At 39.2% G+C, this 24,327-nt stretch overlaps 1 protein-coding gene across 1 annotated transcript in view; it reads right to left on the bottom strand.

The window, feature by feature from the left end:
* Window positions 1-3,904: 3,904 nt before the first annotated feature.
* LOC112241423 (receptor-type tyrosine-protein phosphatase beta) overlaps window positions 3,905-24,327 on the bottom strand; it is a 79,904-nt gene continuing 59,481 nt past the window's right edge. The window contains exons 16-17 of the mRNA XM_042314625.1: window positions 7,025-7,128; window positions 3,905-4,272 (exon numbers count right to left, since the gene is read on the bottom strand). Of these exons, the coding sequence (XP_042170559.1) occupies window positions 4,090-4,272; window positions 7,025-7,128 (287 nt within the window). The 3' untranslated portion in view covers window positions 3,905-4,089. The remainder of the gene's footprint in view (window positions 4,273-7,024; window positions 7,129-24,327) is intronic.

The raw sequence follows: 24,327 nt of genomic DNA, 5'->3' as shown, positions 1-24,327 counted from the left end.
GGTATAAACACTACTACACTACTACTGGTAGAAACACTACTACTGGTAGAAACACTACTACTGGTAGAAACACTACTACTGGTAGAAACACTACTACACTACTACTGGTAGAAACACTACTACTGGTAGAAACACTACTACTGGTAGAAACACTACTACTGGTAGAAACACTGGTGTTGGAGAAAACACTACTACTGGGTAGAAACACTACTACTGGTAGAAACACTAGTGACTGGTAGAAACACTACTACTGGTAGAAACACTACACTAATGGTAGAAACACTACTACTGGTAGAAACACTACTGGTAGAACCACTACTACTGGTAAACACTAAACACTACTACTGTTAGAAACACTACTGGTAGAAACACTGCTACTGGTAGAAACACTACTACTGTTGGAAACACTACTACTGGTATAAACACTACTACACTACTACTGGTAGAAACACTACTACTGGTAGAAACACTAGTACTGGTAGAAACACTACTACTGGTAGAAACACTACTACACTACTACTGGTAGAAACACTAGTACTGGTAGAAACACTACTACTGGTAGAAACACTAGTACTGGTTGAAACACTACTACTGGTAGAAACACTACTACACTACTACTGTTAGAAACACTACTACTGGTAGAAACACAACTATCTCAAATTTTTTAGAAAAGGCTGTTGCGCAGCAACTTACTGCCTTCCTGAAGACAAACAATGTATACGAAATGCTTCAGTCTGGTTTTAGACCCCATCATAGCACTGAGACGGCACTTGTGAAGGTGGTAAATGACATTTTAATGGCATCGGACCGAGGCTCTGCATCTGTCCTCGTGCTCCTAGACCTTAGTGCTGCTTTTGATACCATCGATCACCACATTCTTTTGGAGAGATTGGAAACCCAAATTGGTCTACACGGACAAGTTCTGGCCTGGTTTAGATCTTATCTGTCGGAAAGATATCAGTTTGTCTCTGTGAATGGTTTGTCCTCTGACAAATCAACTGTACATTTCGGTGTTCCGCAAGGTTCTGTTTTAGGACCACTATTGTTTTCACAATATATTTTACCTCTTGGGGATGTCATTCGAAAACATAATGTTAACTTTCACTGCTATGCGGATGACACACAACTGTACATTTCAATGAAACATGGTGAAGCCCCAAAATTGCCCTTGCTAGAAGCATGTGTTTCAGACATAAGGAAGTGGATGGCTGCAAACTTTCTACTTTTAAACTCGGATAAAACAGAGATGCTTGTTCTAGGTCCCAAGAAACAAAGAGATCTTCTGTTGAATCTGACAATTAATCTTAATGGTTGTACAGTCGTCTCAAATAAAACTGTGAAGGACCTCGGCGTTACTCTGGACCCTGATCTCTCTTTTGAAGAACATATCAAGACCATTTCAAGGACAGCTTTTTTCCATCTACGTAACATTGCAAAAATCAGAAACTTTCTGTCCAAAAATGATGCAGAAAAATTAATCCATGCTTTTGTCACTTCTAGGTTAGACTACTGCAATGCTCTACTTTCCGGCTACCCGGATAAAGCACTAAATAAACTTCAGTTGGTGCTAAATACGGCTGCTAGAATCCTGACTAGAACCAAAAAATTTGATCATATTACTCCAGTGCTAGCCTCTCTACACTGGCTTCCTGTCAAAACAAGGGCTGATTTCAAGGTTTTACTGCTAACCTACAAAGCATTACATGGGCTTGCTCCTACCTATCTCTCTGATTTGGTCCTGCCGTACATACCTACACGTACGCTACGGTCACAAGACGCAGGCCTCCTAATTGTCCATAGAATTTCTAAGCAAACAGCTGGAGGAAGGGCTTTCTCCTATAGAGCTCCATTTTTATGGAACGGTCTGCCTACCCATGTCAGAGACGCAAACTCGGTCTCAACCTTTAAGTCTTTACTGAAGACTCATCTATTCAGTGGGTCATAAGATTGAGTGTAGTCTGGCCCAGGAGTGGGAAGGTGAACGGAAAGGCTCTGGAGCAACGAACCACCCTTGCTGTCTCTGCATGGCTGGTTCCCCTCTTTCCACTGGGATTCTCTGCCTCTAACCCTATTACAGGGGCTGAGTCACTGGCTTACTGGGGCTTTTGGGGTTTTGGGCTGGGTTTCTGTACAGCACTTAGAGATATCAGCTGATGTACGAAGGGCTATATAAATAAATTTGATTTGATTTGATACTGGTAGAAACAGTGCTACTGTTAGTGGTCTGGTAGAAACACTACTACTGGTAGAAACACTACTACTGTTAGAAACACTACTACTGTTAGAAACACTACTACACTACCACTGTTAGAAACACTACTACTGTTAGAAACACTACTACTGTTAGAAACACTACTACTGTTAGAAACACTACTACTGGTAGAAACACTACTACTGGTAGAAACACTACTACTGGTAGAAACACTACTACTGGTAGAAACACTACTACTGGTAGAAACACTACTACACTACTACTGGTAGAAACACTACTACTGTTAGAAACACTACTACACTACTACTGGTAGAAACACTACTACTGCTACTACGATAGAAACACTACTACTGTTAGAAACACTACTACACTACTACTGATAGAAACACTACTACTGATAGAAACACTACTACTGGTAGAAACACTACTACTGTTAGAAACACTACTACTGATAGAAACACTACTACTGATAGAAACACTACTACTGATAGAAGCACTACTACACACTACTACTGTTAGAAACACTACTACACTACTACTGTTAGAAACACTACTACTGATAGAAACACTACTACTGGTAGAAACACTACTACTGGTAGAAACACTACTACTGGTAGAAACACTACTACTGGTAGAAACACTACTACTGGTAGAAACACTACTACTGGTAGAAACACTACTACACTACTACTGGTAGAAACACTACTACTGGTAGAAACACTACTACTGGTAGAAACACTACTACTGGTAGAAACACTACTACTGGTAGAAACACTACTACTGGTAGAAACACTACTACACTACTACTGGTAGAAACACTACTACTGGTAGAAACACTACTACTGGTAGAAACACTAATACTGATATAAACACTACTACTGGTAGAAACACTACTACACTACTACTGGTAGAAACACTACTACTGTTAGAAACACTACTACTGTTAGTGGTCTGATAGAAACACTGGTGGTACTCATACAAGTTTAGACTGTTAGAGAGCGCATGTACCTGGAGCATGTCAAATGTCATTTAATGGGTCATTTAGCAGGTCATTTAACAGGTCATTTAGCAGGTCATTTAACAGGTCATTTAGCAGAGGTCATTTAACAGGTCAATTAACAGGTCATTTAGCAGGTCATTTAGCAGGTCTTTTAGCAGGTCATATAGCAGGTCATTTAGCAGGTCATTTAGCAGGTCATTTAGCAGGTCATTTAACAGGTCATTTAGCAGGTCATTTAGCAGGTCATTTAATGGGTCATTTAGCAGGTCATTTAATGGGTCATTTTGCAGGTCATTTAATGGGTCATTTAGCAGGTCATTTAGCAGGTCATTTAATGGGTCATTTAGCAGGTCATTTAATGGGTCATTTAGCAGGTCATTTAGCAGGTAATTTAGGGTCATTTAGCAGGTCATTTAGCAGGTCATTTAAGGTCATTTAGCAGGTCATTTAATGGGTCATTTAGCATTCAGGTCATTTAATGGGTCATTTAGCAGGTCATTTAGCAGGTCATTTAGCAGGTCATTTAACAGGTCATTTAGCAGGTCATTTAGCAGGTCATTTAGCAGGTCATTTAACAGGTCATTTAGCAGGTCATTTAGCAGGTCATTTAACAGGTCATTTAGCAGGTCATTTAACAGGTCATTTAGCAGGTCATTTAGCAGGTCATTTAACAGGTCACGTATCAGCATGTTGAGACAGCTAAATCCCATCAACCATTGTGTCACTCGGATGTTGTTTGGCGTCATCTGTTGTGGTGGTTCTGTGTGGTGACCTGGTTTGTTGTCATGGTGATTGTGGGTCTGGATCATACAGCAGATAAACTCTACTCTTGGATGGGGTCTATGATACAACTCCGGTTGTCAGCCGGTATAGGTAGTTACTCACGGTCGATCATGGTGACCACGTTCTCCTCCACTGCGGGGCTGCTGAGTCCTGCGGAGGCCACTCTGACAGCCACGTTGTATCTCCTGTAAGGCTGTAGGTTCTCCAGGCTGAGTAAGGTACTATCCTGGGCCAGACGCAGGGCGTACACCAGCTCCCAGCTGTCCTGCTGACGCACCTGGAATGTAGTGGACATTACTGTAGTCCACTCCTTGTTTTCAACATACGGACAACTTTAATAGTCTACTCCATGTTTTCAACATACTGACAACTGATTACTGCAGTCCACGCCATGTTTTCAACATACTGACAACTTTAATAGTCCACTCCATGTTTTCAACATACTGACAACTTTAATAGTCCACTCTATGTTTTCAACATACTGACAACTTTAATAGTCCACTCTATGTTTTCAACATACTGACAACTTTAATAGTCCACTCCATGTTTTCAACATACTGACAACTTTAATAGTCCACTCCATGTTTTCAACATACTGACAACTTTAATAGTCCACTCCATGTTTTCAACATACTGACAACTTTAATAGTCCACTCCATGTTTTCAACATACTGACAACTTTAATAGTCCACTCCATGTTTTCAACATACTGACAACTTTAATAGTCCACTCTATGTTTTCAACATACTGACAACTGATTACTGCAGTCCACGCCATGTTTTCAACATACTGACAACTTTAATAGTCCACTCCATGTTTTCAACATACTGACAACTTTAATAGTCCACTCTATGTTTTCAACATACTGACAACTGATTACTAGTCCACGCCATGTTTTCAACATACTGACAACTTTAATAGTCCACTCTATGTTTTCAACATACTGACAACTGATTACTCTAGTCCACTCCTTGTTTTCAACATACGGACAACTTTAATAGTCCACTCCATGTTTTCAACATACGGACAACTTTAATAGTCCACTCCATGTTTTCAACATACTGACAACTTTAATAGTCCACTCCATGTTTTCAACATACTGACAACTTTAATAGTCCACTCCATGTTTTCAACATACTGACAACTTTAATAGTCCACTCCATGTTTTCAACATACTGACAACTGATTACTGCAGTCCACTCTATGTTTTCAACATACTGACAACTGATTACTCTATTCCACTCCTTGTTTTCAACATACTGACAACTTTAATAGTCCACTCCATGTTTTCAACATACTGACAACTGAATACTGTAGTCTAGTCCATGTATTCAACATACTGACTGGACTGTGGACTGCAGTCCACTCCTTGTTTTCAACATACTGATAACTGATTAGTGCAGTCCACTCCTTGTTTTCAACATACTGATAACTTTAATAGTCCACTCCTTGTTTTCAACATACTGACAACTGAATACTGTAGTCCACTCCTTGTTTTCAACATACTGACAACTGATTAGTGCAGTCCACTCCTTGTTTTCAACATACTGACAACTGATTAGTGCAGTCCACTCCTTGTTTTCAACATACTGATAACTGATTAATGCAGTCCACTCCATGTTTTCAACATACTGACAACTTTAATAGTCCACTCTATGTTTTCAACATACTGATAACTGATTAATGCAGTCCACTCCTTGTTTTCAACATACTGATAACTGATTAGTGCAGTCCACTCCTGTATAAAATAAGACAAGACATGTTTTCAACATACTGATAACTGATTAGTGCAGTCCACTCCATGTTTTCAACATACTGATAACTGATTAGTACAGTCCACTCCTTGTTTTCAACATACTGATAACTGATTAGTGCAGTCCACTCCTTGTTTTCAACATACTGATAACTGATTAGTGCAGTCCACTCCTTGTTTTCAACATACTGATAACTGATTACTGCAGTCCACGCCATGTTTTCAACCTACTGACAACTGAATACTGTAGTCTAGTCCATGTATTCAACATACTGACTGGACTGTGGACTGCAGTCCACTCCTTGTTTTCAACATACTGATAACTGATTAGTGCAGTCCACTCCTTGTTTTCAACATACTGACAACTGATTAGTGCAGTCCACTCCTTGTTTTCAACATACTGACAACTGATTAGTGCAGTCCACTCCTTGTTTTCAACATACTGATAACTGATTAGTGCAGTCCACTCCTTGTTTTCAACATACTGATAACTGATTAGTGCAGTCCACTCCTTGTTTTCAACATACTGATAACTGATTAGTGCAGTCCACTCCTTGTTTTCAACATACTGATAACTGATTAGTGCAGTCCACTCCTTGTTTTCAACATACTGATAACTGATTAGTGCAGTCCACTCCTTGTTTTCAACATACTGATAACTGATTAGTGCAGTCCACTCCTTGTTTTCAACATACTGATAACTGATTAGTGCAGTCCATTCCATGTTTTACTCCAGCACTAGCTGAGTAATGTAACTTAATATGGAGTTGGTCCCCCCTCTTTACTGCTATAACAGCCTCCACTCTTCTGGGAAGAGTTTCCACTAGACGTTGGAACATTGCTGCTGGGAATTGTTGTGATTTTATACACCTGTCAGCAGCGCGTGTTGCTGAAATAGCCCGAATCCACCAATTTACAGGGGTGTCCACATAGTGTATGTATGGGTTAACCGAAAGGTTGCTGGATCGAATCCCTGACCTGACAAGGAAAAAAATCTGTTGTTCTGCCCTGAACAAGGCAGTTAACCCATCGTTCCCTGGGTGTGGATGTTAATTAAGGCAGACCCCCGCACCTTTCTGATTTAGAGGGGTTGGCTTAAATGAGGAAGGCACATTTCAGTTGAATGCATTCAGTTGCACAACTGACACGGTATCCTACATCCCTGCAATGCCTTCAGTAAAGTTGGAGAAACGGCATCAGACACCCTGACCTCAACTTGTATAAAAATAAGACAAGACATAAAGACAGTGTGTGTTTGTGAGAGATGTTACATTACCTCCACGGTATAGGAGTCCCAGTGGGAGTCAGGGAAGGTCCAGGAACAGGAGATGGATGAGGAACTCTGGGGGAAACAATGCATGTTCCGCAGTCTGGATGGGTCTGGGAGGAAGAGAGGGAACATTTAGGATTGATTCTTTGATTGATCGATCGATTGATTTGTTGATTGATTAATATTTAATAAACCTTTATTTATTCAGGTAAATTTGACTGTGATTGCAAGAAGTCCCTGGTCCAAGAAAGCATGGCATGATGTTTTAGTGCAGGGAGTTTTAGAACCATTGAGCTCAGGGTCTCATAGCCCTGAGACGAGAACTATACCTTCTGGAGCTTTAGTTAGGAGCACTGTGACAACCAACCTCTGTCTCCTCTACCTTCCTACCACCTGTCACCTCTACCTACCTGCCCCCTGTCTCCTCTAACTTCCTGCGCCCTGTCTCCTCTACCTACCAAATCAAATCAAATCAAATCAAATTTTATTTGTCACATACACATGGTTAGCAGATGTTAATGCGAGTGTAGCGAAATGCTTGTGCTTCTAGTTCCGACAATGCAGTAATAACGAGCAAGTAATCTAACTACCTGCCCCCTGTCTCCTCTACCTTCCTGCTCCCTGTCTCCTATACCTACCTGCCCCTGTCTCCTCTACCTTCCTGCTCCCTGTCTCCTATACCTACCTGCCCACTGTCTCCTCTACCTTCCTGCTCCCTGTCTCCTCTACTACCTTCTACCTACCCTGTCTCCTCTACCTTCCTGCTCCCTGTCTCCTCTACCTTCCTGTCCCCTGTCTCCTCTACCTTCCTGCCCCTGTCTCCTCTACCTTCCTGCCCCTGTCTCCTCTACCTTCCTGCCCCTGTCTCCTCTACCTTCCTGCTCCCTGTCTCCTCTACCTTCCTGCCCCTGTCTCCTCTACCTTCCTGCCCCTGTCTCCTCTATACCTTGCCCACTGTCTCCTCTACCTTCCTGCTCCTGTCTCCTCTACCTACCTTCCTGCCCTGTCTCCTCTACCTTCCTGCTCCCTGTCTCCTCTACCTTCCTGTCCCCTGTCTCCTCTAACTTCCTGCCCTGTCTCCTCTACCTACCTATCTCCTGTCTCCTCTACCTTCCTGCCCTGTCTCCTCTACCTTCCTGCCCTGTTTCCTCTACCTTCCTGCCCTGTCTCCTCTACCTTCCTGCCCTGTCTCCTCTACCTTCCTGCCCTGTCTCCTCTACCTACCTATCTCCTCTCCTGTCTCCTCCTCTACCTTCCTGCCCTGTCTCCTCTACCTTCCTGCCCTGTTTCCTCTACCTTCCTGCCCTGTCTCCTCTACCTTCCTGCCCTGTCTCCTCTACCTTCCTGCCCCTGTCTCCTCTACCTTCCTGCCCCCTGTCTCCTCTACCTTCCTATCCCTGTCTCCTCTACCTACCTATCTCCTGTCTCCTCTACCTACCTATCTCCTGTCTCATCTACCTTCCTGCCCTGTCTCCTCTACCTTCCTGCCCTGTCTCCTCTACCTTCCTGCCCTGTTTCCTCTACCTTCCTTCCCTGTTTCCTCTACCTTCCTTTCCTCTGCTCCTCTACCTTCCTGCTCCCTGTTTCCTCTACCTTCCTTTCCTCTGTCTCCTCTAACTTCCTGCTCCCTGTTTCCTCTACCTTCCTTCCCTGTCTCCTCTACCTTCTTTCCTGTCTCCTCTACCTTCCTGCTCCCTGTTTCCTCTACCTTCCTTCCCTGTCTCCTCTACCTTCCTGCCCTGTCTCCTCTACCTTCCTTCCCTGTTTCCTCTACCTACCACCTGTCTCCTCTACCTTCCTGCCCCCTGTCTCCTCTACCTACCTATCTCCTGTCTCCTCTACCTTCCTGCCCTGTCTCCTCTACCTTCCTGCCCTGTTTCCTCTACCTTCCTTCCCTGTTTCCTCTACCTTCCTTCCCTGTCTCCTCTACCTTCCTTCCCTGTCTCCTCTACCTTCCTGCTCCCTGTTTCCTCTACCTTCCTTCCCTGTCTCCTCTACCTTCCTGCCCTGTCTCCTCTACCTTCCTTCCCTGTTTCCTCTACCTACCTACCACCTGTCTCCTCTACCTTCCTGCCCCCTGTCTCCTCTACCTACCTATCTCCTGTCTCCTCTACCTTCCTGTCCCCCTGTCTCCTCTACCTTCCTATCTCCTGTCTCCTCTACCTTCCTGCCCTGTTTCCTCTACCTTCCTTCCCTGTCCCTCTACCTTCCTTCCCTGTCTCCTCTACCTTCTTTCCTGTCTCCTCTACCTTCCTGCCCCCTGTCTCCTCTACCTACCTATCTCCTGTCTCCTCTACCTTCCTGCCCTGTCTCCTCTACCTTCCTGCCCTGTTTCCTCTACCTTCCTTCCCTGTTTCCTCTACCTTCCTTTCCTCTGCTCCTCTACCTTCCTGCTCCCTGTTTCCTCTACCTTCCTTTCCTCTGTCTCCTCTAACTTCCTGCTCCCTGTTTCCTCTACCTTCCTTCCCTGTCTCCTCTACCTTCTTTCCTGTCTCCTCTACCTTCCTGCTCCCTGTTTCCTCTACCTTCCTTCCCTGTCTCCTCTACCTTCCTGCCCTGTCTCCTCTACCTTCCTTCCCTGTTTCCTCTACCTACCTACCACCTGTCTCCTCTACCTTCCTGCCCCCTGTCTCCTCTACCTACCTATCTCCTGTCTCCTCTAACTTCCTGCCCCCTGTCTCCTCTACCTACCTATCTCCTGTCTCCTCTACCTACCTGCCCCCTGTCTCCTCTACCTACCTATCTCATGTCTCCTCTACCTTCCTGCTCTGTCTCCTCTACCTTCCTGCCCCCTGTGTCCTCTACCTACCTGCCCCCTGTCTCCTCTACCTACCTGCCCCCTGTCTCCTCTACCTTCCTGCCCCATGTCTCCTCTACCTTCCTGCCCCCTGTCTCCTCTACCTTCCTGCTCCCATGTATCTAAAATCTTCCTGATGGAATAATGATCTGTCCTAATAAGGGCATCTTCAGCCTAGCTGGCAGTGAGAGACAGAGGACACATGAAGAACAGCTCTTTTTACTGTTTACTGGAGGCTTCAATCAGACTTCAATCATTGGCCAGGAGTGAGGATACAATAGGAGCCAGGCAGAGCATTATGAGTTTTGCTGACTCACCACCGGCCATAAGAGGCTCTACAGTACGTCACATCAGACTGAGGACAAAGTGGTCAGGGACCAGTTGAATAGAAAGGCTCTCTACATAACAGTGTGAAAGCAAATGAGCACAGAGGCCAAGAATAATATTTTGAGAGGTGTGTTTTGTTCCCGTGCCCTTGGACTGTCTGCCTTTTCAAAGGAAAACAACGGTCTGCGTTAGCCCACACTACACACACACACACACAGACACACACACAGACTACACACACACACACAACACACACACACACACACACACACACACACACACACACACACACACACACACACACACACACTCAACTAATAACAGGGTTCAATGTAAGTGTGTGGTCTGCGTTAGCCCACACTACACACACACACACACACACACACACACACACACACACACACACACACACACACACACACACACACACACACACACACACACACACACACACACACACACACACACACACACACACACACACACACACACACACACGACTCAATAACAGGGTTCAACAATGTAAGTGTGTGGTCTGCGTTAGCCCACACTACACACACACACTACACACACACACACACGACTCAATGACAGGGTTCAATGTAAGTGTGTGGTCTGCGTTAGCCCACACTACACTACACACACACACACTACACACACACACACACGACTCAATAACAGGGTTCAATGTAAGTGTGTGGTCTGCGTTAGCCCACACTATACACACAAACACACACGACTCAATGACAGGGTTCAATGTAAGTGTGTGGTCTACCTGACACTCGGTTCCAAAGAGATATACACACTGACCCTAGCTTCTGTATCTACCTTAGAGGGACCTCAACTAGTCTGAAGCTTCATATTGATGTTAGCACTATAAAGGCATTATACATATTCACTCAGCACCATGCCATGTAATCTTGGACCAGGTCAAACTGCTGTAGAAGTTAGTAGATTGGGCTGTAGTGGGCAAGGGGCCTTGGTTGTTTACCAGAATGACAGGTAAACAGAATGAATAGAACCTGTAACCCTGGTAAATAGAATGAATAGAACCTCTAACCCTGGTAAATAGAATGAATAGAACCTCTAACCCTGGTAATATGACATATAAACAGAATGAATAGAACCTCTAACCCTGGTAATATGACAAATAAACAGAATGAATAGAACCTGTAACCCTGGTAAATAGAATGAATAGAACCTGTAACCCTGGTAATATGACTGGTAAATAGAATGAATAGAACCTCTAACCCTGGTAATATGACATATAAATAGAATGAATAGAACCTCTAACCCTGGTAATATGACATATAAATAGAATGAATAGAACCTCTAACCCTGGTAATATGACAAATAAACAGAATGAATAGAACCTGTAACCCTGGTAAATAGAATGAATAGAACCTGTAACCCTGGTAATATGACTGGTAAATAGAATGAATAGAACCTCTAACCCTGGTAATATGACATATAAATAGAATGAATAGAACCTCTAACCCTGGTAATATGACATATAAACAGAATGAATAGAACCTGTAACCCTGGTAATATGACAAATAAACAGAATGAATAGAACCTGTAACCCTGGTAAATAGAATGAATAGAACCTGTAACCCTGGTAATATGACTGGTAAATAAAATGAATAGAACCTCTAACCCTGGTAATATGACATATAAACAGAATGAATAGAACCTCTAACCCTGGTCATGTGACTGGTAAATAGAATGAATAGAACCTCTAACCCTGGTAATATGACTGGTAAATAGAATGAATAGAACCTCTAACCCTGGTAATATGACTGGTAAATAGAATGAATAGAACCTCTAACCCTGGTAATATGACATACAAACAGAATGAATAGAACCTCTAACCCTGGTATATAGAATGAATAGAACCTCTAACCCTGGTAATATGACTGGTAAATAGAACGAATAGAACCTCTAACCCTGGTAATATGACTGGTAAATAGAATGAATAGAACCTGTAACCCTGGTAATATGACTGGTAAATAGAATGAATAGAACCTCTAACCCTGGTAATATGACTGGTAAATAGAATGAATAGAACCTCTAACCCTGGTAATATGACTGGTAAATAGAATGAATAGAACCTGTAACCCTGGTAAATAGAATGAATAGAACCTCTAACCCTGGTAATATGACTGGTAAATAGAATGAATAGAACCTCTAACCCTGGTAATATGACTGGTAAATAGAATGAATAGAACCTCTAACCCTGGTAATATGACTGGTAAATAGAATGAATAGAACCTCTAACCCTGGTAATATGACTGGTAAATAGAATGAATAGAACCTCTAACCCTGGTAATATGACTGGTAAATGAATGAATAGAACCTGGTAACCCTGGTAATATGACTGGTAAATAGAATGAATAGAACCTCTAACCCTGGTAATATGACTGGTAAATAGAATGAATAGAACCTCTAACCCTGGTAATATGACTGAATGAATAGAACCTCTAACCCTGGTAATATGACTGGTAAATAGAATGAATAGAACCTGTAACCCTGGTAATATGACTGGTAAATAGAATGAATAGAACCTCTAACCCTGGTAAATAGAATGAATAGAACCTCTAACCCTGGTAAATAGAATGAATAGAACCTCTAACCCTGGTAATATGACTGGTAAATAGAATGAATAGAACCTCTAACCCTGGTAAATAGAATGAATAGAACCTCTAACCCTGGTAATATGACTGGTAAATAGAATGAATAGAACCTCTAACCCTGGTAATATGACTGGTAAATAGAATGAATAGAACCTCTAACCCTGGTAAATAGAATGAATAGAACCTCTAACCCTGGTAAATAGAATGAATAGAACCTCTAACCATGGTAAATATAATGAATAGAACCTGTAACCCTGGTAAATAGAATGAATAGAACCTGTAACCCTGGTAAATAGAATGAATAGAACCTCTAACCCTGGTAAATAGAATGAATAGAACCTGTAACCCTGGTAATATGACTGGTAAATAGAATGAATAGAACCTCTAACCCTGGTAATATGAATGGTAAATAGAATGAATAGAACCTGTAACCCTGGTAATATGACTGGTAAATAGAATGAATAGAACCTCTAACCCTGGTAAATAGAATGAATATAACCTCTAACCCTGGTAATATGACTGGTAAAGAGAATGAATAGAACCTGTAACCCTGGTAATATGACTGGTAAATAGAATGAATAGAACCTCTAACCCTGGTAATATGACTGGTAAAGAGAATGAATAGAACCTGTAACCCTGGTAATATGGCTGGTAAATAGAATGAATAGAACCTCTAACCCTGGTAAATATAATGAATAGAACCTCTAACCCTGGTAAATAGAATGAATAGAACTTCTAACCATGGTAATATGACTGGTAAAGAGAATGAATAGAACCTGTAACCCTGGTAATATGGCTGGTAAATAGAACCTCTAACCCTGGTAAATAGAATGAATAGAACCTCTAACCCTGGTAATATGACTGGTAAATAGAATGAATAGAACCTCTAACCCTGGTAATATGACTGGTAAATAGAATGAATAGAACCTCTAACCCTGGTAAATAGAATGAATAGAACCTCTAACCCTGGTAATATGACTGGTAAATAGAATGAATAGAACCTCTAACCCTGGTAATATGACTGGTAAATAGAATGAATAGAACCTCTAACCCTGGTAATATGACTGGTAAATAGAATGAATAGAACCTCTAACCCTGGTAAATAGAATGAATAGAACCTCTAACCCTGGTAATATGACTGGTAAATAGAATGAATAGAACCTCTAACCCTGGTAATATGACTGGTAAATAGAATGAATAGAACCTCTAACCCTGGTAATATGACTGGTAAATAGAATGAATAGAACCTCTAACCCTGGTAATATGACTGGTAAATAGAATGAATAGAACCTCTAACCCTGGTAATATGACTGGTAAATAGAATGAATAGAACCTCTAACCCTGGTAATATGACTGGTAAATAGAATGAATAGAACCTCTAACCCTGGTAATATGACTGGTAAATAGAATGAATAGAACCTCTAACCCTGGTAAATAGAATGAATAGAACCTCTAACCCTGGTAATATGACTGGTAAATAGAATGAATAGAACCTCTAACCCTGGTAATATGACTGGTAAATAGAATGAATAGAACCTCTAACCCTGGTAAATAGAATGAATAGAACCTCTAACCCTGGTAAATAGAATGAATAGAACCTCTAACCCTGGTAATATGACTGGTAAATAGAATGAATAGAACCTCTAACCCTGGTAAATAGAATGAATAGAACCTCTAACCCTGGTAATATGACTGGTAAATAGAATGAATAGAACCTGTAACCCTGGTAATATGACTGGTAAATAGAATGAATAGAACCTCTAACCCTGGTAAATAGAATGAATAGAACCTCTAACCCTGGTAAATAGAATGAATAGAACCTCTAACCCTGGTAAATGACTGGTAATGAATAGAACCTGTAACCCTGGTAAATAGAATGAATAGAACCTGTAACCCTGGTAATAGAATGAATAGAACCTCTAACCCTGGTAAATAGAATGAATAGAACCTGTAACCCTGGTAATATGACTGGTAAATAGAATGAATAGAACCTCTAACCCTGGTAATATGACTGGTAAATAGAATGAATAGAACCTGTAACCCTGGTAATATGACTGGTAAATAGAATGAATAGAACCTCTAACCCTGGTAAATAGAATGAATAATAACCTCTAACCCTGGTAATATGACTGGTAAAGAGAATGAATAGAACCTGTAACCCTGGTAATATGACTGGTAAATAGAATGAATAGAACCTCTAACCCTGGTAATATGACTGGTAAATAGAATGAATAGAACCTGTAACCCTGGTAATATGACTGGTAAATAGAATGAATAGAACCTCTAACCCTGGTAAATATAATGAATAGAACCTGTAACCCTGGTAAATAGAATGAATAGAACCTCTAACCCTGGTAATATGACTGGTAAATAGAATGAATAGAACCTGTAACCCTGGTAATATGACTGGTAAATGAGAACCTCTAACCCTGGTAATATAGAATGAATAGAACCTCTAACCCTGGTAAATAGAATGAATAGAACCTCTAACCCTGGTAATATGACTGGTAAATAGAATGAATAGAACCTCTAACCCTGGTAATATGACTGGTAAATAGAATGAATAGAACCTCTAACCCTGGTAATATGACTGGTAAATAGAATGAATAGAACCTGTAACCCTGGTAAATAGAATGAATAGAACCTCTAACCCTGGTAAATGAGAATGAATGAGAACCTCTAACCCTGGTAATATGACTGGTAAATAGAATGAATAGAACCTGTAACCCTGGTAAATAAATAGAATGAATAGAACCTCTAACCCTGGTAATATGACTGGTAAATAGAATGAATAGAACCTCTAACCCTGGTAATATGACTGGTAAATAGAATGAATAGAACCTGTAACCCTGGTAAATGACTGAATGAATAATAGAACCTCTAACCCTGGTAATATGACTGGTAAATAGAATGAATAGAACCTCTAACCCTGGTAATATGACTGGTAAATAGAATGAATAGAACCTCTAACCCTGGTAAATAGAATGAATAGAACCTCTAACCCTGGTAAACTAGAATGAATAGAACCTCTAACCCTGGTAATATGACTGGTAAATAGAATGAATAGAACCTCTAACCCTGGTAATATGACTGGTAAATAGAATGAATAGAACCTCTAACCCTGGTAATATGACTGGTAAATAGAATGAATAGAACCTCTAACCCTGGTAAATGAGAATGAATGAATAGAACCTGTAACCCTGGTAATATGACTGGTAAATAGAATGAATAGAACCTCTAACCCTGGTAATATGACTGGTAAATAGAATGAATAGAACCTCTAACCCTGGTAATATGACTGGTAAATAGAATGAATAGAACCTCTAACCCTGGTAAATGAGAATGAATAGAACCTCTAACCCTGGTAAATAGAATGAATAGAACCTCTAACCCTGGTAATATGACTGGTAAATAGAATGAATAGAACCTGTAACCCTGGTAAATAGAATGAATAGAACCTGAATAACCCTGGTAATATGACTGGTAAATAGAATGAATAGAACCTCTAACCCTGGTCATATGACTGGTAAATAGAATGAATAGAACCTCTAACCCTGGTAATGACTGGTAAATAGAATGAATAGAACCTCTAACCCTGGTAATATGACTGGTAAATAGAATGAATAGAACCTCTAACCCTGGTAATATGACTGGTAAATAGAATGAATAGAACCTCTAACCCTGGTAATATGACTGGTAAATAGAATGAATAGAACCTCTAACCCTGGTAATATGACTGGTAAATAGAATGAATAGAACCTCTAACCCTGGTAATATGACTGGTAAATAGAATGAATAGAACCTCTAACCCTGGTAAATACTGAATGAATGAATAGAACCTCTAACCCTGGTAAATAGAATGAATGAGAACCTCTAACCCTGGTAATATGACTGGTAAATAGAATGAATAGAACCTCTAACCCTGGTAAATAGAATGAATAGAACCTCTAACCCTGGTCATATGACTGGTAAATAGAATGAATAGAACCTCTAACCCTGGTAATATGACTGGTAAATAGAATGAATAGAACCTCTAACCCTGGTAATATGACTGGTAAATAGAATGAATAGAACCTCTAACCCTGGTAAATAGAATGAATAGAACCTCTAACCCTGGTAATATGACTGGTAAATAGAATGAATAGAACCTGTAACCCTGGTAATATGACTGGTAAATAGAATGAATAGAACCTCTAACCCTGGTAATATGACTGGTAAATAGAATGAATAGAACCTCTAACCCTGGTAATATGACTGGTAAATAGAATGAATAGAACCTCTAACCCTGGTAAATAGAATGAATAGAACCTCTAACCCTGGTAAATGGTAAATAGAATGAATAGAACCTGTAACCCTGGTAATATGACTGGTAAATAGAATGAATAGAACCTCTAACCCTGGTAATATGACTGGTAAATAGAATGAATAGAACCTGTAACCCTGGTAATATGACTGGTAAATAGAATGAATAGAACCTCTAACCCTGGTAAATAAATAGAATGAATAGAACCTCTAACCCTGGTAATATGACTGGTGAATAGAACCTGTAACCCTGGTAATATGACTGGTAAATAGAATGAATAGAACCTCTAACCCTGGTAATATGACTGGTAAATAGAATGAACAGAACCTATAACCCTGGTACATTGAATGAATAGAACTTCTAACCCTGGTCATATGACTGGTAAATAGAATAAATAGAACTTCTAACCCTGGTCATATGACTGGTAAATAGAATGAACAGAACCTCTAACCCTGGTAATATGATGAATGAATAGAACCTCTAACCCTGGTAAATAGAATGAATAGAACCTCTAACCCTGGTAATATGAATGAAAACCCTGGTAATATGACTGGTAAATAGAATGAATAGAACCTCTAACCCTGGTAATATGACTGGTAAATGAATGAATAGAACCTCTAACCCTGGTAATATGACTGGTAAATAGAATGAATAGAACCTCTAACCCTGGTAATATGACTGGTAAATAGAATGAATAGAACCTGTAACCCTGGTAATATGACTGGTAAATAGAATGAATAGACCTCTAACCCTGGTAATATGACTGGTAAATAGAATGAATAGAACCTCTAACCCTGGTAATATGACTGGTAAATAGAATGAATAGAACCTCTAACCCTGGTAATATGACTGGTAAATAGAATGAATAGAACCTCTAACCCTGGTAATATGACTGGTAAATAGAATGAATAGAACCTGTAACCCTGGTAATATGACTGGTAAATAGAATGAATAGAACCTCTAACCCTGGTAAATATGAATGAATAATAGAACCTGGTAAATAGAATGAATAGAACCTCTAACCCTGGTAATATGACTGGTAAATAGAATGAATAGAACCTCTAACCCTGGTAATATGACTGGTAAATAGAATGAATAGAACCTCTAACCCTGGTAATATGACTGGTAAATAGAATGAATAGAACCTCTAACCCTGGTAATATGACTGGTAAATAGAATGAATAGAACCTCTAACCCTGGTAAATAGAATGAATAGAACCTGAACCCTGGTAACCCTGGTAAATAGAATGAATAGAACCTCTAACCCTGGTAATATGACTGGTAAATAGAATGAATAGAACCTGTAACCCTGGTAATATGACTGGTAAATAGAATAGAACCTCTAACCCTGGTAAATAGAATGAATAGAACCTCTAACCCTGGTAAATAGAATGAATAGAACCTCTAACCCTGGTAATATGACTGGTAAATAGAATGAATAGAACCTCTAACCCTGGTAATATGACTGGTAAATAGAACCTCTAATGAATATGAACTGGTAAATGAATGAATAAACCTATGACCCTGGTAAATAGAATGAATAGAACCTCTAACCCTGGTAAATAGAATGAATAGAACCTCTAACCCTGGTAAATAGAATGAATGAATAGAACCTCTAACCCTGGTAATATGACTGGTAAATAGAATGAATAGAACCTGTAACCCTGGTAAATAGAATGAATAGAACCTGGTAATATGACTGGTAAATAGAATGAATAGAACCTCTAACCCTGGTAATATGACTGGTAAATAGAATGAATAGAACCTGTAACCCTGGTAAATAGAATGAATAGAACCTCTAACCCTGGTAATATGACTGGTAAATAGAATGAATAGAACCTCTAACCCTGGTAATATGACTGGTAAATAGAATGAATAGAACCTCTAACCCTGGTAATATGACTGGTAAATAGAATGAATAGAACCTCTAACCCTGGTAATATGACTGGTAAATAGAATGAATAGAACCTCTAACCCTGGTAATATGACTGGTAAATAGAATGAATAGAACCTCTAACCCTGGTAATATGACTGGTAAATAGAATGAATAGAACCTCTAACCCTGGTAATATGACTGGTAAATAGAATGAATAGAACCTCTAACCCTGGTAATATACTGGTAAATAGAATGAATAGAACCTCTAACCCTGGTAATAGAACCTCTAACCCTGGTAATATGACTGGTAAATAGAATGAATAGAACCTCTAACCCTGGTAAATAGAATGAATAGAACCTCTAACCCTGGTAATATGACTGGTAAATAGAATGAATAGAACCTCTAACCCTGGTAATATGACTGGTAAATAGAATGAATAGAACCTCTAACCCTGGTAATATGACTGGTAAATAGAATGAATAGAACCTCTAACCCTGGTAAATAGAATGAATAGAACCTCTAACCCTGGTAATATGACTGGTAAATAGAATGAATAGAACCTCTAACCCTGGTAATATGACTGGTAAATAGAATGAATAGAACCTCTAACCCTGGTAATATGACTGGTAAATAGAATGAATAGAACCTCTAACCCTGGTAATATGACTGGTAAATAGAATGAATAGAACCTCTAACCCTGGTAAATATGAATGGAACCTAAATAGAATGAATAGAACCTCTAACCCTGGTAATATGACTGGTAAATAGAATGAATAGAACCTCTAACCCTGGTAATATAACTGGTAAATAGAATGAATAGAACCTGTAACCCTGGTAATATAACTGGTAAATAGAATGAATAGAACCTGTAACCCTGGTAAATAGAATGAATAGAACCTCTAACCCTGGTAATATGACTGGTAAATAGAATGAATAGAACCTCTAACCCTGGTAATATGACTGGTAAATAGAATGAATATAACCTCTAACCCTGGTAATATGATTGGTGAATAGAATGAATAGAACCTCTAACCCTGGTAAATAGAATGAATAGAACCTGTAACCCTGGTAATATGACTGTTAAATAGAATGAATAGAACCTCTAACCATGGTAATATGACTGGTAAATAGAATGAATAGAACCTCTAACCCTGGTAAATAGAATGAATAGAACCTCTAACCCTGGTAATATGACTGGTAAATAGAATGAATAGAACCTCTAACCCTGGTAAATATGAATGAATGAATAGAACCTCTAACCATGGTAATATGACTGGTAAACAGAATGAATAGAACCTGTAACCCTGGTAAATAGAATGAATAGAACCTCTAACCCTGGTAAATAGAATGAACAGAACCTCTAACCCTGGTAATATTACTGGTAAATTGAATGAATAGAACCTCTAACCCTGGTAATATGACTGGTAAATAGAATGAATAGAACCTGTAACCCTGGTAATATGACTGGTAAATAGAACCTCTAACCCTGGTAAATAGAATGAATAGAACCTCTAACCCTGGTAATATGACTGGTAAATAGAATGAATAGAACCTCTAACCCTGGTAATATGACTGGTAAATAGAATGAATAGAACCTCTAACCCTGGTAATATGACTGGTAAATAGAATGAATAGAACCTGTAACCCTGGTAATATGAATGGTAAATAGAATGAATAGAACCTCTAACCCTGGTAAATATAATGAATAGAACCTCTAACCCTGGTAAATAGAATGAATAGAACCTCTAACCCTGGTAATATGACTAGTAAATAGAATGAATAGAACCTCTAACCCTGGTAATATGACTGGTAAATAGAATGAATAGAACCTCTAACCCTGGTAAATAGAATGAATAGAACCTCTAACCCTGGTAAATAGAATGAATAGAACCTCTAACCCTGGTAATATGACTGGTAAATAGAATGAATAGAACCTCTAACCCTGGTAATATGACTGGTAAATAGAATGAATAGAACCTCTAACCCTGGTAATATGACTGGTAAATAGAATGAATAGAACTTGTAACCCTGGTAAATAGAATGAATAGAACCTCTAACCCTGGTAAATAGAATGAATAGAACCTCTAACCCTGGTAATATGACTGGTAAATAGAATGAATAGAACCTGTAACCCTGGTAATATGACTGGTAAATAGAATGAATAGAACCTCTAACCCTGGTAATATGACTGGTAAATAGAATGAATAGAACCTCTAACCCTGGTCATATGACTGGTAAATAGAATGAATAGAACCTGTAACCCTGGTAAATAGAATGAATAGAACCTCTAACCCTGGTAATATGACTGGTAAATAGAATGAATAGAACCTCTAACCCTGGTAATATGACTGGTAAATAGAATGAATAGAACCTCTAACCCTGGTAATATGACTGGTAAATAGAATGAATAGAACCTCTAACCCTGGTAATATGACTGGTAAATAGAATGAATAGAACCTCTAACCCTGGTAAATAGAATGAATAGAACCTCTAACCCTGGTAAATAGAATGAATAGAACCTCTAACCCTGGTAAATAGAATGAATAGAACCTCTAACCCTGGTAATATGACTGGTAAATAGAATGAATAGAACCTCTAACCCTGGTAATATGACTGGTAAATAGAATGAATAGAACCTCTAACCCTGGTAATATGACTGGTAAATAGAATGAATAGAACCTCTAACCCTGGTAAATAGAAATGAATGAATAGAACCTCTAACCCTGGTAAATAGAATGAATAGAACCTCTAACCCTGGTAATATGGTAAATAGAATGAATAGAACCTCTAACCCTGGTAATATGACTGGTAAATAGAATGAATAGAACCTCTAACCCTGGTAATATGACTGGTAAATAGAATGAATAGAACCTCTAACCCTGGTAATATGACTGGTAAATAGAATGAATAGAACCTCTAACCCTGGTAATATGACTGGTAAATAGAATGAATAGAACCTCTAACCCTGGTAATATGACTGGTAAATAGAATGAATAGAACCTCTAACCCTGGTAAATATGAATAGAACCTGGTAAATAGAATGAATAGAACCTCTAACCCTGGTAATATGACTGGTAAATAGAATGAATAGAACCTCTAACCCTGGTAATATGACTGGTAAATAGAATGAATAGAACCTCTAACCCTGGTAATATGACTGGTAAATAGAATGAATAGAACCTCTAACCCTGGTAATATGACTGGTAAATAGAATGAATAGAACCTCTAACCCTGGTAAATAGAATGAATAGAACCTCTAACCCTGGTAATATGACTGGTAAATAGAATGAATAGAACCTCTAACCCTGGTAATATGACTGGTAAATAGAATGAATAGAACCTGTAACCCTGGTAATATGACTGGTAAATAGAATGAATAGAACCTCTAACCCTGGTAATATGACTGGTAAATAGAATGAATAGAACTGGTAACCCTGGTAATATGACTGGTAAATAGAATGAATAGAACCTCTAACCCTGGTAAATAGAATGAATAGAACCTCTAACCCTGGTAATATGAATGAATAGAACCTGTAACCCTGGTAATATGACTGGTAAATAGAATGAATAGAACCTGTAACCCTGGTAATATGACTGGTAAATAGAATGAATAGAACCTCTAACCCTGGTAATATGACTGGTAAATAGAATGAATAGAACCTCTAACCCTGGTAAATAGAATGAATAATAGAACCTCTAACCCTGGTAATATGACTGGTAAATAGAATGAATAGAACCTCTAACCCTGGTAATATGAATGGTAAATAGAATGAATAGAACCTCTAACCCTGGTAATATGACTGGTAAATAGAATGAATAGAACCTCTAACCCTGGTAAATAGAATGAATAATAGAACCTCTAACCCTGGTAATATGACTGGTAAATAGAATGAATAGAACCTCTAACCCTGGTAATATGACTGGTAAATAGAATGAATAGAACCTCTAACCCTGGTAATATGACTGGTAAATAGAATGAATAGAACCTCCCTAACCCTGGTAAATAGAATGAATAGAACCTCTAACCCTGGTAATATGACTGGTAAATAGAATGAATAGAACCTCTAACCCTGGTAATATGACTGGTAAATAGAATGAATAGAACCTCTAACCCTGGTAAATATGAATGAATAGAATGAATAGAACCTAAACCTGGTAATATGACTGGTAAATAGAATGAATAGAACCTCTAACCCTGGTAATATGACTGGTAAATAGAATGAATAGAACCTCTAACCCTGGTAATATGACTGGTAAATAGAATGAATAGAACCTCTAACCCTGGTAAATAGAATGAATAGAACCTCTAACCCTGGTAATATGACTGGTAAATAGAATGAATAGAACCTGTAACCCTGGTAATATGACTGGTAAATAGAATGAATAGAACCTCTAACCCTGGTAAATAGAATGAATAGAACCTCTAACCCTGGTAAATAGAATGAATAGAACCTCTAACCCTGGTAAATAGAATGAATAGAACCTGTAACCCTGGTAAATAGAATGAATAGAACCTGTAACCCTGGTAAATAGAATGAATAGAACCTCTAACCCTGGTAAATAGAATGAATAGAACCTGTAACCCTGGTAATATGACTGGTAAATAGAATGAATAGAACCTCTAACCCTGGTAATATGACTGGTAAATAGAATGAATAGAACCTGTAACCCTGGTAATATGACTGGTAAATAGAATGAATAGAACCTCTAACCCTGGTAAATAGAATGAATAGAACCTCTAACCCTGGTAATATGACTGGTAAATAGAATGAATAGAACCTGTAACCCTGGTAATATGACTGGTAAATAGAATGAATAGAACCTCTAACCCTGGTAATATGACTGGTAAATAGAATGAATAGAACCTGTAACCCTGGTAATATGACTGGTAAATAGAATGAATAGAACCTCTAACCCTGGTAAATATAGAATGAATAATAGAACCTGGTAACCCTGGTAAATAGAATGAATAGAACCTCTAACCCGGGTAATATGACTGGTAAATAGAATGAATAGAACCTGTAACGCTGGTAATATGACTGGTAAATAGAATGAATTGAACCTCTAACCCTGGTAAATAGAATGAATAGAACCTCTAACCCTGGTAAATAGAATGAATAGAACCTCTAACCCTGGTAATATGACTGGTAAATAGAATGAATAGAACCTCTAACCCTGGTAAATAGAATGGTAAATAGAATGAATAGAACCTCTAACCCTGGTAATATGACTGGTAAATAGAATGAATAGAACCTGTAACCCTGGTAAATAGAATGAACTGGTAAATAGAATGAATAGAACCTCTAACCCTGGTAATATGACTGGTAAATAGAATGAATAGAACCTCTAACCCTGGTAAATAGAATGAATAG

The sequence above is a fragment of the Oncorhynchus tshawytscha genome, unplaced genomic scaffold, assembly GCF_018296145.1.
Source record: "Oncorhynchus tshawytscha isolate Ot180627B unplaced genomic scaffold, Otsh_v2.0 Un_contig_7396_pilon_pilon, whole genome shotgun sequence".
Lineage (NCBI taxonomy): Eukaryota > Metazoa > Chordata > Actinopteri > Salmoniformes > Salmonidae > Oncorhynchus > Oncorhynchus tshawytscha.
Note: the sequence above shows the minus strand (reverse complement) of the source record. Positions and strands in the feature narration are given on the sequence as shown.